The 15,848-nt window shown below is 47.6% G+C and overlaps 2 protein-coding genes across 2 annotated transcripts in view; one reads left to right on the forward strand and one right to left on the reverse strand.

Annotated features, from left to right (window-relative positions):
* LOC115651458 (translational activator of cytochrome c oxidase 1) overlaps positions 1-15,848 on the forward strand; it is a 38,060-nt gene that overhangs the window by 9,959 nt on the left and 12,253 nt on the right. The gene's annotated exons all lie outside the window — the stretch shown is intronic.
* LOC115651426 (zinc finger protein 664-like) lies at positions 1,689-15,756 on the reverse strand. The gene is made up of 4 exons (XM_030562456.1): positions 15,698-15,756; positions 15,159-15,288; positions 14,162-14,278; positions 1,689-4,720 (listed from the first exon to the last, which is right to left on the reverse strand). The coding sequence occupies exons 1-4, from the start codon at positions 15,719-15,721 to the stop codon at positions 3,606-3,608; spliced, it is 1,386 nt and encodes a 461-aa protein (XP_030418316.1). The 5' UTR covers positions 15,722-15,756; the 3' UTR covers positions 1,689-3,605.

The following is a 15,848-nucleotide window of genomic DNA, read 5'->3' on the forward strand; positions in this document are numbered from 1 at the left end:
AAAGAGACAAAGGCCAGAAAGGAGGGGCTGGAGGGGGTTTCAGTTTGGAGCTGGCTGGGGAACGGGAAGTGAGGGCAGACGGGGTTGTCTGGCTCACTGGGTCCCAGAATGAATCTGGCTGAGGGATCCAGTTCTCTGAACTACAAACTCTGTTTTAGACCACGTTCCTGTCATCTAATACACTTCTGTTGTACTGGCTGGCTAAAAGTCACGTCTGACTGCGAAGTGGGGGTGCAGGACCCTCTGGCTTCCCCAGGACCCCGCCTGGGCGGACTCGCTGTGGGAAGTGCACAGAGGGGCAGAGGATGCTGAATGCTCCAAGGAGAGACCCAGGAAGATGAAGCCATGTGAGCTTCTTGCCCTGAAGACAGTCTGCTCCGAGGGAGAGGAGGCTCCCCAAAGTCCTGACTGGCTTTGTGGGGAGCAGTTCCAAAGCATCACCCAGGGACTCCGTGACACCGGTGTAGGGGTGTGCTGTTGGAGTCACCCCTGTCTGGGGTGGCTGGGAGCCAGGCCACCTCACTACACAAGTTCGGTGAGTTGACAAGTTTGCCTGGTGAGGCAGAAAACAGTCAAGGGCTCAGGTCCCCTCTCCCCGCCTGGCAGGGGCTAAGCAAAAATAGTTCAGTGCTTGGCCCGGCCCTGGGTCAGGGCAGGGCAGGACAGGACAGCAAACAAGCAGTTCAGGGGTCAGACCCGCAGGCAGGGGCGGAGCAGAGAGTTTTGTAATAAGCCCAGGCCCTAGGTCAGGGTGGGGCAGCGAACAAACAGTTCAAGGGCAAAGCCCAGGCTCCTGGTCCTGAGTGTCGGGCGAGGGGGAGACTGCCACCCGTGAGTGGGGTGGCAGGGGGGACGCAGACCCGCCCACTCCTCTGCATCCCAGCCCGGGGCCCTGACAGCCTGCTGCTGTGTCAATGGGATCCTGGCCGCAACACACTGACATCAGCTCTGGGTGTGTTGCAGCCAGACTAGTGTCGGCTGCCCCCAGGCTACTTCCGACCTCCCGCTCTATCAGTACCTGCATCTGGTCGGCGTCCTCTATGGCATCGAGCACCATGGGCTCCTCGGGGTACTCTGCGAGCGGTAAGCCGGGAAGCAACTCTGGGTCCCTTCTTACTGGTAGGCTTACTGGCTTCCCCATCATCTGGTCGGTGTCTGGCCTCAATGGGTATGGCCAGTCCTCGGTTCAGTCACAGGCGCCAGGAGTCTCCCCAGCGGGAGCTAGGGCACCAGAGTCCGGCCTCTCCGGCGGCCAGGCAGCTTCTGAGTCCTGGGGTTGGGCTTTTATACTTCCGGTCCTGCGCCTTGACCTCTGGGGTGTGAGCACAGGTTCCAGTGACTCCGCCCACTTTGGTATCCGGAGAGGCTCATCTATCTCTGGGGTGGCTGGGAGGCAGGCTGCCTCACTACAACCGGTCTTACCCTGAGTGTCTGTGTATAGCAGCTGCCTGCCAGCCATACTCAGCTCACACTCTGGCTTTCACAGCCTTGGTTATTACAACAGGGTGACCCCAACAGACACACAGTCCCAGATTTCCCCCAAAAAATCTGCAGCCTCTGTTGCCCAGCCTTTTCCTGGACAATCCTGATATAATAGGTCCCTTGCCCCTCCAAGGGGATCAAGATATAACAGTTTCCCACCCCAAACAGAGATACCCACACAGGTCACAATACTGGACTCATTTCAATTAAAGAAGAAAACAAATTTATTTAATCACAAAGGTATAGATTTCAAGTGAGTACAAGTGATGAGTCATCAAAGTCAGAAATGGTTGCAAGAAAAAAAAAAGATAAACACTTCCTAGTACTAAACTGAACAAACTAGACTTCGGGCGAGGTGAAGTCCCTTAGCACAGGTTTCCAGTAGCATTGCTGACCAAGTTTTCAGGTCAGGCTCAGTTCCTGAGGTCCAAGAGCTGCTTTTCTTTTCTTCTTTTTGTCCTCTTAGGTGATAACAAGAGATGAACAGGGAGAAATAATGAGGTGTTTTTGCCCCTCTCTTTTATAATTCAATCTCCCTTTGAAATGCTTTTTTTTAAGTGACCCCTAGACAAAGTTCTCAGCTGAGTGAGGAGACGTGAACTTTGGTGGCAAAGAGGTTTCATGCTGTTGTTTTCTAAATGCAGGTCTGTTTGTTCCTGATTGTCTCCCTTTCCAAAGAATGGCTACCTGATAGGTGATGGCCCCTCAGCTTTGAGGACACATGGGCTGGAAGTGTTAACTTCTTTGTTTTTGAGAAACACTTATCCACTCCCCAGACGTGTCTGGTAAACACCCTTCAGTTGTGATTTCAGCTTAGACATAGTAGCTGACAGGTATTTTGAAATAACCAAAACAATGGAAGCTAGCGTGATTATAGTGTGTTATATTGACAAATAAAATATGCAGAATTTTTAAATAGGGTTTGCAGAATGTTTAATTTTTTAGCACGGCTTTCCCCAAGGAGTAATGCAAAAGTCTCTGTGTGCACCTGCCAGTCACAGTTCATCAGGCCTCATGGTCAGTTAGGCGTTAGAACATTTTGGTTGGTTGGTTGATCTGAGAGATTTGCACTTCATGTTGGCTTTTCCCTATGCCACTCGAATGTATCAGCTCCTTTAATAGCAAAGAAACACCTGCTTAGACAGACCTTTGTTACAGATTAGATATGTAGCAGTTCTTCATCACATTCGAATTTAAAGTAGACAGCATGAGCAGTTCCTGAGTTGTCTTTAAATGTCACACACCAGGCTGTCCTACCCCGTCCCTCAGACCAATCCATGCTGAGACAGGAATGCAAATCCCAGCTCCAGATGGCCCCTGAGAGTCGGCCCCTGCTTGGAACCGAGGTAGCAGTGGGGGGAAGTTCCTGACATGGTCCCATCTAGATGGGGGGGTTGTCCTGGCTGCCTCATAGCTAGATGTGTGTGTGAGAGGGAGAAGAAGGGAATACAGACACCTGCGTGGATGGCAGCTAGAGGCAGGGGGTCCCTAATGGAGTAGGCTGTGACCATCTGCTCTAAAATCCCCCCACCTGTCTGCTCTTCCCCACACTGCTCAGCAAAGTCCCATTCCCTGCCCCACACACTCTCTGCTGGGCATCACGGGGACAGGACCACTCCCTGGTCTCCTCCTGCTGGCACTGTGCCAGGCCCGCCAGCTGCCAGAAGCCTGTCAAGCCCTAGCGGTGGCAGAGGGGCGTTGGTGAGTCAACTGGTGCCAGGTGAGGTTGCCCAATTGAGCAAAGCGTTTGCCAATCAGCATAGCTGTATGGCCACTCCCTGCTGTGAACACGCTGGTGTGTTCTCAGGTATAAGCTCTGTGCAGGCTCTTGCCACAGTGAGTGCACTGGAATGGCCAGCCTTGGTGTGTGTGTGCTGATGCCTCATTGATGCATTGGTGCCACTGAAGCTCTTGCCGCAATCGTGACAGCTGTATGGCCGCTCCCTGGTGTGCGCGCGCTGGTGTGCGCTCAGGTAGGAGATTATGCACTGGTGCTGGGTCAGCTTGGCAGCATTGCTGAACCTCTTACCATAGTATGCACAGCGGTGCGGCCGCTCCCCGGTGTGCTTATGTGTTGGTGGTTTGTCAGTGTATTGGCTTTGCTGAAGCTCTTGCTGCAATCGTCACAGTGATGCGGCCGCTCCCATGTGCATGCGCTGGTGTTTTCTCAGGTGTCCGATCTGTGAAAAGTCCTTTCCACAGACAGCACAGTGGTACGGCCGCTCCCCGGTGTGCGTGCGCTGGTGTATTCTCAGGCTTGAGCTCTCTGCAAAGCTCTTGCCACAGTCGGTGCAGCAGTACGGCCGCTCCCCAGTGTGCGTGCGCTGGTGTATTCTCAGCTTTGAGTTCTCTGCAAAGCTCTTCCCACAGCTGATGCAGCAGTATGGCCGCTCCCCACTGTGTGTGCGTTGATGTATTCTCAGGTGTGCGATCTGTGCAAAGCCCTTGTCGCAGTCGGCACAGCGATATGGCCGCTCCCCAGTGTGGGTGCGCTGGTGTATTCTCAGATATGCAATCTGTGCAAAATCCTTGCCGCAGTCAGCACAGTGGTGTGGCAGCTCTCCTGTGTGTGTGCGTTGATGTCTTCTCAGGTGTGCGATCTGTGCAAAGCTCTTGTCGCAGTCAGCACAGCGGTGCGGCCGCTCCCCGTTGTGCGTGCGCTGGTGTATTCTCAGGTGTGCAATCTCTGCAAAGTCCTTGCCGCAGTCAGTGCAGTGGTATGGCCGCTCTCTTGTATGCGTGCGCTGGTGTGTTCTCAGGCTTGAGCTGTGTGCAAATCTCTTGCCACAGTTGGGGCAGCAGCGCGGCCGCTCTCCGGTGTGCATGCGCTGGTGTATTCTCAGGTATGCAATCTGTGCAAAACCCTTGTGGCAGTCAGAGCAACGGTACGGCCGCTCCCCGGTGTGTGTGCGTTGATGTATTCTCAGCCTTGAGCTCTCTGCAAAACCCTTGTTGCAGTCAGAGCAACGATACGGCTGCTCCCTGGCATGCGTGTGCTGGTGCTGGGTCAGCGCGGAGGCGTTGCTGAACCTCTTGCCGCAGTCAATGCAGTGATGATGACCCTGGCCCATGGGGAGTCTCTGGTGTGTAGCCACATCTGGTCTCTGGCTGAGTTTACCCTGGGGATGGACTGCGTCCTGTGCATGGCTCCCTCTGTGAGCCGTGGGATCCTGCTTTCCTGCCACGGTTTCCCCACATTCAGCCTGTGCCCTCTTTCCTCCCAGGATCCTGCGCCCTGCTGGAGAGAGCAGAGGCAATCCCAATGTTAGCTCAGGGTTAAAACTACACCTTCAACAAAGATGGAAAAATGTCACAGATGGGGTGATTTCCCCATCTCTTTGTGATTGTTTTTTGGATGGGTGCCTCACCCTGCAATGGCAGCTCCTATCCCACAGGGCTGGACCCAACACCTTGCTCTGGACATTGAGACCTGGCCTGCTGGGTTCCAGTGCCACTCAGATATGCCCCCGCAACCAGTCATGATGGTGGGGGAGGTGGGCCAAACTTCAGTGGATGGCATTGCCATCCAGATCCACTGAGGCCCACCCCGACCCCTCTGCACCAGGCTGGGGTTAGGGTTGCAGCACTGGGGGAAGGTGCTTCTTTGGGTGGCTAGTGCCTCTTGGGGAGGGCGAGGAAGGCAGATTTTATTAAAAATCATGGAGCTGTCACAGTAAATTAAAGGACCTGTGACCTTTACTAAACTTATATAACTGCTCTGTAATTTCTGATACAAAATGCCGCAACAAATCTGCAGTTTGACTAAGGGTGGTTCTACCCAATGTTGTTTGTGCAGCGCCTAGCACCTGCTCCCATGGGTATCGTTTTATGCTTAAATTGTAGCCTGCCCAGGATACAGGCAGTGCCTGCACAACTGGGCCCTGGTTTTGTTTTCAAACAGATTTTGTTTTTATTTCAATCAGAGGGGTTTATTTACAGTTTTCACCAAAAAGGTAGCAGTGATCGGTTGACTAACATAATGAAGATCAGTGTCAATGGGGTAGGATCTGAGCCTAAAATAGGAAAAGAAATAGTTATGAATTACTTAGACAAGTTAGATGTCTTCAAGTCGGCAGGGCTTGATGAAATACACCCTAGAATACTTAAGGAACTGGATGAAGAGATCTCTGACCATTAGTGATGATCTCTGAGAACTTGTGGAGGATGGTAGAGAGACCCAAGGACTGGAAATATAGTACCTAGCTATAGGCAAGAGAATAAGGACAACTCAGGGAATTATAGACCAGATAGCTTAACTTCAGTACCTGGAAAGATAATGGACCAAGTAATCAAACATTCTATCTGTGAGCACCTAGAAGGAAATAAAGTAAGAGCTAACAGTCAGCATGGATTTGCCGATAACAAATTATGTCAAACCAACCTGATATCCTTCTTTGGCAGGTAACAAGCCTTGTGGATAGAGGAGATGCAATAAATGTCACATATCTTGACTTTAGTAAAGCTTTTGATACTGTCTTACATGACCTTCTCATAAACAAACTAGAGAAATATAGTCTAGGCAAAGCTACTACTGTTGGGAGCAGACTGTATGTGTGTGTGTGTCTCTCTCTCTCTATAAAAAATACATACACACACACCCATCCATGTAATATGTTACAGGCTTGACACGAAGTGGGGATTTCCCCTTGTTATGTTGTATGTGAGTCTTACTGTTGAGCCTATGTGAGTTTTACCATTTTGCATGAATAATGTGTGCCTTGGTTTCCCTGTGTGCTGCACCAATATCTCAGTGGTGGGAACAGGGGTGTGTGCCTTTGGCTAAGACCTCTGGGGCAGGTGAGGCTGCTCCAGCTGTCTGCATGTATGCTATAACCGGTGCCCTTTGTAACCTGAGACCTAGGAGGGGGATGCAACCAGGTGATGATCAAGTAACACTGCCCAGGAAGTGAGACAAAGACAAGGAGAAGACGCAAGGTTGGGGGGTCGGAGGTCCTGCTGCTGGGAGTCTGCTTTGGGGGACTGGAAGAGGGGGAGTTCAGGGCTTCTGGCCCAGGACTCCCCAAGATGGGCTTGGCTGAAAGTCACTGATTTCTGTGCTAACAAGTTATGTCCTACGCTATGTTCCTATCGACTAATAAACCTTTTGTTTTACTGGCTGGCTGAGAGTCACATCTGACTGCAGACCTGGGTTGCAGGGCCATCTGGCTTCCCCAGGAGCCCTGCCCAGGCGGACTTGCTGTGGGAAGCACACAGTGTGGAAGGGGATTGCTGAATGCTCCAAGGTCAGACCAGGAAGGTTGAAGCTGTGTAAGCACTGGCCCGGTGACTCCGTGACAACTAGTGGCAGCAGTGGGATAAACTGCACCCCGTGGACAGAGCATCCTGTAGTGAATGACTGGGGAGCAGTAGAATGAAGAGGGATTAGCGAGAGACAGGCATGCTGAAGGCTCTGAGAGGTGCGGTTCCAGGAGGCGGAGGAGCCTATGGCTTAACCCCGGGAGAGAGTGAACCTCTGAGAAGGTCTGTCGCACTGAAGGGGTTCCTCCCTGGGATCGTGAGGAGCTGAGAGAGCACAGGCCTGTGAATCCGTGACCAAAGAAGGGCGCAGTGGAGTCCAGTGTAATGACTGATATCTTAGAAAACATGTTTGAGAAATATGTACAGCTGTACAAGCATAATGCCAGTAAAAAGCAAACGGCTGTAGTGTGGCTGTTGTGGGAAGCTGTAAAAAAGTCAACAGCATGTAAGGGGGAAATCTGTGCGGAGTTACAAATATTGCAAGATTATTCTAAAACCTGCCAGGGAAATTTGGAGTGGGAAGTGAGGCAAGCACAGATTATGCAAACTCAGTTAGAACAAATGGGGAAACAAAACAGGGAATTGGAAAAGAGAATGGTGGATTGGGAAGGGATTAAGGCAGACAAAGATAAATTAGACCATCAAGTGGTAGGAATGAAAGAGTTAATTCGAGCCCCAGAAAGGAGTAGATATGATTCGGAATATTGCTTGGAGGTATTTGAAACTGAGGGGGGAAGATATGGCTAAGTGGAATGGGAGATGCACAGATGAATTGATCAAAGAAATGCAAAGGATGGAAGAGGAAATATCTAAGGAGCAGAGAAGAGTTGCAGCTGAGGTTTCAGAGAAACCGCTCTATAGGGAGGCCCTGACGACAAGTAGCTTCCATTGGAAATGGGTTCCCAGAAGTGGGAGATGGTAACTAGATTAAGACGGGAGGCCTAGGATAATGGTCTAATGTAAATAGAAGTTGTGATTTGACTCAATGCGTGTCAGAGATTCCAGCAGCCTCCTTTACTGGGGAACGAGTGACAGGAAAAATGTATCATACAGTAGAAAGCTATACCCAGACAGAGGGAGATATTTGTTCTAAAGAACAAATGCTTCAGATAGATCGGGCAGCTAAGCCAGTAATATTGGGGACTCCTTTTCTGTAGAGGAATCGGTTCGTTTTGGATTTAACCAATGCAGTTCTGTGGCACATGCGCGGCTGGACGGAAAGCGTCCTGACAGCAGGGTACATTCCAAGAATCTGTGCTGCAGAAGCAGTGGAGGAGATTATACTGGATCAACAGGATGTGGGTAAAGGAGTTTCCTGATGTATGGATTAGGAATAAAGCCAAATATTGTAAAAATCAAAGCATGTGTTAAAATCCTGGGGGACAACGTGCCACTGCAGAGACAATATAAATATCCTGTGCAAGCAGAGGCAGGAATTCAGAAAATAATTGAATCATTAGAACAACAGGGAGTGACTGAAAAGGGAGAATTCTGCATACAATGGCCCAATTTGGCCCGTATTAAAAGCCTCAAGAGACTGGAGATTGACAGTGGATTTTAATAAAGCTACACCCCCCATGGCACCAATAGTAACAGATCTACTTCAAGTGATGGAAAGAATACAAGGATTCTCTGTCATAGACTTGGCAAATTGTTTTCTCACCATTGCATCCAGATTCTTGGGCCTGCTTTGCGTTGACTGTTAAGGGACAACAGGACTTATTTAAAAATTCCCCAGGGCTGACACTGCGCTCTGGCTATTGCGCAGCAATGCTGGATCAATTATCCAAAGAGGATCGGGAGAACGTCACCTCGTAGATGACATATTTGGTGGGGGAGAGGGGGAAGGGAAGGACACTGGAGAGGAGGTGACTGAGTGGACTAAAAAAGTGTTGAAACTCATCCAGGAAATGGGTTTCAAGGCTAATAAAGAGAGAGCCCAACTAGTGCAGAGGAGAGTGAATTATTTGGGGGTGACCCTAGGGGAACAAGGAATTCAGGTAGATCAATAAAAGGTGAAATCATTAATGAATTTACCAAGGCCAGAGGAGTCTCATGCCTTGAGGGTGATGTTAGGAGGATTTAATTATTTAAGGAAACACATCTGGAATTTTGCCGCTATCACTGGACCCTTGTGGCATTTACTAAAAAAGAAAGGAGCATGGGAGCAGGGCCCTGAACAAAAAGACACTTTTTATCATTTAAAACAAGCTTGATGCAAGCTTCAGCATTGAAATTCCCAGAGATAAACAAGCCGTTTGTGATTAAGTTGGCAGCAACCCAACAAAGTCTAGCATCGGTACTAATGCAGGAAATTGACGAAAAGTTAATACCGGTAGCGTACGCGTCTAGGAGATTAACCCTTATGGGGCAGCAGTTTGGGATCTGTGAAAGAGACTGTTTAGCTGCTGTATGGGCCAGTGAAGCTTTTGCTTTGACTACTGGCACAGCCCCTGTTATAATACAAACACCTCACCTCTCCCCTGAAATATATTTGATCAGGGAAACTGCAGGAAAAAGGAGTATTGAATGCCAGGATGGGCCAGTGGCCCTTGATGTTAACTAACAGAGATGTTACTTGTGAGAACAACAGACAAGCCGTGATGTTACCCTATGTCCTCCTGACGGAAGGAGAGGAGCATGAATGCCCATTTCCAGAAACCAAACCGAGGTTAGCTGAAGAAGCACCCCCTGGTAGATGAAGTGTTAAGCCTCAGAGAAAAAGAGTTTTGTTTACAGAAGGTAGTTCATACCATGAGAACTCCAAGAAATATATGGGATATGCGGCTGTACAAATTGATGGGGAAACTATTTCTGGTTCTAAAAGTCTGATTTCTGCTCAGAGCTTTGAGTGATCTGCTTAAACAGAAAAATAATGTTGCAGAGTGTCCTTATGTCTATATGGATTCAGACTTTGTGATACAAGGACTGATATACTGGATTGGGATTTGGACAAAGAATCATTGGGAAACAGCTGAGGGGGGAAATTTGGTCCAAAAGAAGGATTGGAAATCTATGATTGGTTGAAAAAAATACCCAGGAAAATTAAAAGAAAGACATATTATAGGTCACCAAAAGCGAGAAGGAAATGAATTTTTTTTAAAAAAAATTAGCAGTAAAGGAACCTTTGAGAGTTATGGTAGTTACCAGAGCTCAAGTCATAAAACAGGAGGTTAAATCTGAGGAAAAATGGGGAAACTGAAATACACAAGGTGGCCATGCGGTAAATAAAAAAAACGGGAGAGGAAAAGTGGGTACCTGACAAACTTCAAAGAGAAGAGATTATTAGCCTGTGTCACTCTATAGTGCATCAAGGAATAGAGAATACTCTCTTTAAGATAAAACAAATTGGAATATGGCCTAAGGTGCAAAAGGACATAGAAAATTTTGTTAAAAACTGCATAAGGTGTGCAGCAGACAGGAATACACCACTGAATTCGAGACCCGTGTTGCACCAAAGAATTGTGGGGCCATGGAGTAGAATACAGGCTGATTATATTGATAAAGTGCTTAAGATCTAAAGGGGGAAATCAGTATTTATTAGTGATAGTAGATTCCTTTTCTGGGTGGGTGGAGGCGATTCACACCAGAAATCATACTGCAGAGACTACTGCCAAAAAGTTGTGGGAAGTAGTGTTTAGTAGATATGGAAAATTATGTGGGGGAGGTCTAGGTTGGATATTAGGAAACACTATTTCACTAGGAGGGTGGTGAAGAAGTGGAATGCATTACCTAGGGAGGTGGTGGAGTCTCCATCCTTGAAGGTTTTTAAGGCCCAGCTTGACAAAGCTCTGGCTGGGATAATTTAGTTGGTGGTGGTCCTGCTTTGAGCAGGGGATTGAACTAAATAACCTCCTGAGGTCTCTTCCAACCCTGATATTCTATGATTCTATTAACTCCAAAAGTAATTGATTCAGATAATGGGCCCTACATTTTGTAGGAGGAGTAATTAAAAGTTTATTAAAAGCTTTAGGAATAAACCAACAACTACATATCCCCTATCATCCTCAATCGTCAGGGACAGTAGAAACAATGAATCAAACTATTAAACAAGCTCTATGCAAAGTAGTGCAAGAAACTGGCAAAGATTGGAATGATAAATTGTGAATGGTGTTGGCAGCCATCCGAAGTAGTGATCTATTGGGTACTGACTACCATGCTTAACAAATGCTCTTTGGAAAGTCTATGAGATTGTGAAGCTCTTTATTGTACCCAGAAGAAGAAGAGGAGATATCAGTTACCCAGTGGGTAAGGGCGTTACCAACAGAACTTAAGAAAACGGAATTTAAACTGACGCTATTGAAAAAGCAAGAGACTATGTGGATTCTCGTGTGGCTCAGGACAGTAAATTATGGAAAATGTATTTGAAATTAGCATAGAAAAATCATGTCCTGGAATCTAGATGGGTTGGACCATTTTCCATCATGAACAAAATGTCATCTTCTGTAGTGCAGATTAACAAAGGGGAAAAGGGAAAGTGAGTCCACACATCACAATTAAATTTATGGCCTAAAGATTAAATAATGTTCCTTTCTTTTAGTTTATCTTACAGAGGGAAAGGAATGCCCAATTGCATGGAGATTATCCTGTACGGACCTTGGATTTGGAGCGTGGATACAGTGCTACAATTTTTATAACTGGTTTATTGTTTATGCTTTCTCAGCATTTTGTGCTTAGTAGAAGAATTGTGTTGTGTGCGTTATATTTTAGGAAGAAAAAAAATAATACTGGAGCTCGACTGAAGATAGAAGAGGTCAGCGTAAGTATTTAGAATAATACAGCTGGAAGCACTGGATATTATTCCTATGGAATAATGGCCATGACTTCAATATTGAGGATCCTCATAATTCAAAAAGGGTGAAAATAAGGTTTTTGGCTTTTAAGTTTTTAGAGTATTTGGAGAAATTGAGGGGTACATGGATATACATATGGGAGCACCTCTAGGATGGAGGTATGGATCAAAGGGAAAAATACATTATTCGTGGGACAGAATGGGAAAAACAGGACCAAACAAAACCAGATGTAAAGAAAAACCCTTTTCAGGTAAAATTTGAAATATGGTGGGAAGATGGCAAAAATGGGACATAGGAATATCTAAGGCCAAAAGATTTGATATTGAGATGTTGCAAGGGAAAATGTCAGCTTTGGTAAGATTTTGGGGGCTATACAGACACACGTGACACAAAATTTTGGCAAATTATCGGAACAAGGAATAAGAAGTGTGGAACTCCAATTGAAACAAGCACAACCCTTGAAAACGTCTTTAAATGTAAATCTATTTGGTGTGTCTGAGTTTGACAATAAAACGATGTGTACAGATGCAAACTTCACTGTTAAGTAATGGACCACGGCCTTTTGAATGGCTCAAAGATCCTCATATATGGAATCAACGAATTGCAGGATGGAAGAAATATATGGAGTTTAATTGGGATCAAGCCACTCTGAGAGTGGAGTGGAAAGGCAGAATGCTGTTACACAACACAGGGAAGCAAAAAAAGCAGCAATGGCCTGGGTGTTCCCAAAAATTATTAATGAAGACTTATAGCAAATAGAAATAAGTGGGACACACTTAATTCAAGAAGAGGAGGATTATAAATTAGTAGAATTAATGAAACATCGTGAAGAGTGGGGATGACGTAAATGGGTGTGCCCACAACTAACTTGGTCCCTAGAGGGATGTCATTTGAACCATTCAAGCAGACAACATATCATGCAATATTTAGCCTCTCATGGCACAAGAGTGTTTGATTTAGGCAACGGGTGTGTTTGTGTGGTAGCCACCGAAAAACATGTATTTTGGGGAAGTATGACAGAAAAAGGCCCAACTGAGTCATGAAAAGGTAATATAACAGAGGTCATTATTAATGGAATTATTTACCGAGGTCCTCTATTTTTAAAAAAGGAAATTGTTTGGGAACCAAAAGATGTGGACTGGTCCTTTGATCTGGGGATACATTGGGAACAATGAAAGTGAAAAAAACAGGCAATATGCAAAAGATAATATCTAAGTCTGCTCAACTGGGAAAAATAAACATTTTGATCCACAATGGTCAAATATTAAAATTGAGGAAAGAAGGAGAAGAATTGGCAATTTCACATTGGTATGATATTTTCAAAGGATGGTCTCCCAGTGTCACAACTCTTCTAAATTAAACGCTACATCCTATTGTGATTTTATTTGCATTAATTATTGTATTAACCTTTATTAGGCTATGTTTATACTGCCGAATAAGAAAGCGACAAGTAGTTTTGGAGCAAGTGATATATAAAATTGCATTGCTTGCGACATTATGAATTGATACAATAATTAATGGCATTAATCATGTATCAAGAGGGGGGGATGTTGGGATATATATATACACACATACATACATATACACACACACACATTGTAATTCATCTATAACATATTACATGGATATGTCATTGAGGCCTGGTATGAATGACGCACCCTTGACATGAATACGTGCGTTGCAACTTGGCAACCGAAGCAAGAATATACAGTCAAGGACTATTAGAACTATCTGAGCAAAAACAATCTTGTTTTGTTCAGAGAAAAACACGGAAAAAGAACAGAAAAGGAAACACCACCAGCTGGACTGATATAAAATTGTACAAGAATTGAAGGATATGGCCTGCCTTGGATCATGGCAGCTCGCCCAGGATTGTCTCTTTGGAATTGTGTGGGTAGAAGGCCTAGTAAGCAAAGGCAAAGAACTGAGGATGTGACAGAATGGACTATAAATAGTTGCATATGACTTCTGCAAATTGGAGTTGTTTATTGATCCAGAGCCCCATGTGGATACAGATGTGGTTTCCCCGGCTCCCCGCATCTTATGATCGGAAGGAATCTCAACTGGCCATCGGGACCATTCTGACCTTTGGACTCTGGGATAGTATGTTTGGGGTGTGAACGTGGAGTGAGTAAAGTTTGTTTTGTAATCACTAAAGAGCATTTAGAGTATTATATACCAATGCCGTGTCTGGTATCTGTCTGCTCCCCATCCTGTAAGGAGACCTCTACTGAGGGTCTAACACTCCTAGTGATGGAGAATCCACTGTGTCCTGAGGGGAGCTCTCCCAGTGGTTCATTCCCACCAAGATAAACATTGGCCTCTAATTCCCAGCCTCAATTAGTCTCCCTTCTCATAGACTCTAAGGTCAGAAGGGACCATTATGATCATCTAGTCTGACCTCCTGCAAAACGCAGGCCACAGAATCTCACCCACCCACTCCTGTAACAAACCCCTAACCTATGTCTGAGTTACTGAAGTCCTCAAATTGTGGTTTAAAGACCTCAAGGTGCAGAGAATCCTTCCGCTCCCAGCCAGTTGATCTCGCTCTGCCTTTGCCTTCTACATCTAGGAGCCCTTCACTAGCAGGTGTGTAAATCAGAAGGGACTTGATTATTATGACTCACCCAAGGAGGGGCTCTCAGGCCCAGAGCTTTCCCTGCAGTCCTCAGCATCCTGGATCCAGAGCTCTGCCTTCCCTACCTCGATCTGGTGGATTAAGTCCGGTTTGGAATCTGAATAGCCTGTTTGGGGGCAAAGTTGTATTACTAAAGTTTTGGCTGCAGGGGCTCAATTATATGTTGGCGCAGCCCAGCACAATAGGCCCCCGACCTCGGCCAGGGTGTGTCTGTACAGCACCTGGCACGACAGGACACTGATTTCGGTTGTTGCTTCAGAGGAAAGTGCAAGAGATCCCAAGCAGGAGAATAATGAAATAAACCTTCCTTAGAGGAGATTTCTTCTTGTCTCCCACCAGGCAGGTTCAGTTCATACTCTGAAGCAGCAGTGTCTATGACCCGTCTCAATTTGCAGTGGGGGTTGAGTTTTAAATCCTTACGAGGGGAACTCTAGAATGGATGTTCCATAGAAATATCCCATTCTGCTAACATCTTGGCCTCTATGCTACCTTGTGGCACTACATTTCATAAGACAACTGTGAGACACCGATTTTCTTTAACGAGTTGAAACACCACTGAACACCCATTACTCTCAGACTAAGAGACAGGGTGAGTAGAAAGTCCTCAACCACCTTCTCTCTCGTCATTCACTTACCCAACTCTTCCCTGAAAAATGTACCATGGGGGAAGATTTTGGAAGAAGGGAACTTTGCTCCTTTGCCATCTTACAGCTGTTGAAAACAGTTTGCAGTATGTCATTAAGGCATCGGCCACATGTCATGGCAGGTATCACCAGGTGGCGCCATTCAGAGCTACCAGTTCTTTCACAGAGGGTGCAAGCATTGTTCAGCTGTACAGTTGTTAAATGTGCGGTGTTCATTCTTTTGGGGGAGGTGGGGAGCTGTTGCAGCAGCAGCACCATTATTTATTTCCCTGCCAGATGCTGAGGTATGGAGGGAACCCAGGCATTTCACAGCTGTTAAAAAGAAGCGCAATTGGTCCTTACCCAGGGAAACAAGGGCCCAATAATTCCTCAGCATCTGGTCCCGGTACAGATGCTTCTCTCGCTGAGATAGGAGCTCCCACTCCTCCCGGGTGAAATACAGAGCGACGTCCTCAAACGCCACCTGGAGCTGCTGGCACAAGCGTTACACACTCAGCACCTTCCGCTCCAGCCCCCAGCCCGGAGTCTCAGCAGGGGACGCGGTTTCTAGGGGAGCGACTCCCAGGGAACCCCCCGCCCAGCACCTGTGATCCAGGGAGACTCCCCACCCCGCACAGCTCCCGCAGGGACCCGGGGGAAGGGGATCGCGCCCATCTCCGCCCGGCCAACATCCTCCCCTCCCTGGCCCCAGGGACGCTCCCGGGTTTGCGGGTGGTGTCCCGGGGCCCCAGCGCCGCTCCCCGACCCCAGCGCTCCGGCTGCTGCAGCCCCCGGCCCCGCGGTCACTAGCGCGGGAGGGACCCGGGTCCCGGCCCCCTCGGCTCGGCCCCCAGCCGGGACCAGCCAGTGCCCGGCCGGGGAGTCCCCGCCCCGCGTCCTACCTGCGCCGACCCCGCTGCAGCCATCGCCGGGCTCGGCTCCGGCCTCGGCCGCTTCCTCCGCGCGGGCAGCGACTTCCCGCCCCGCAGCTGGTGCCGCCTCCCCGGGGCCGCCCCTCGCCCGCTCCCCGCCCTCGGGCTGCAGCCGGGACCC

This window comes from Gopherus evgoodei, chromosome 4, assembly GCF_007399415.2.
Source record: "Gopherus evgoodei ecotype Sinaloan lineage chromosome 4, rGopEvg1_v1.p, whole genome shotgun sequence".
NCBI classification, from domain to species: Eukaryota; Metazoa; Chordata; order Testudines; family Testudinidae; genus Gopherus; species Gopherus evgoodei.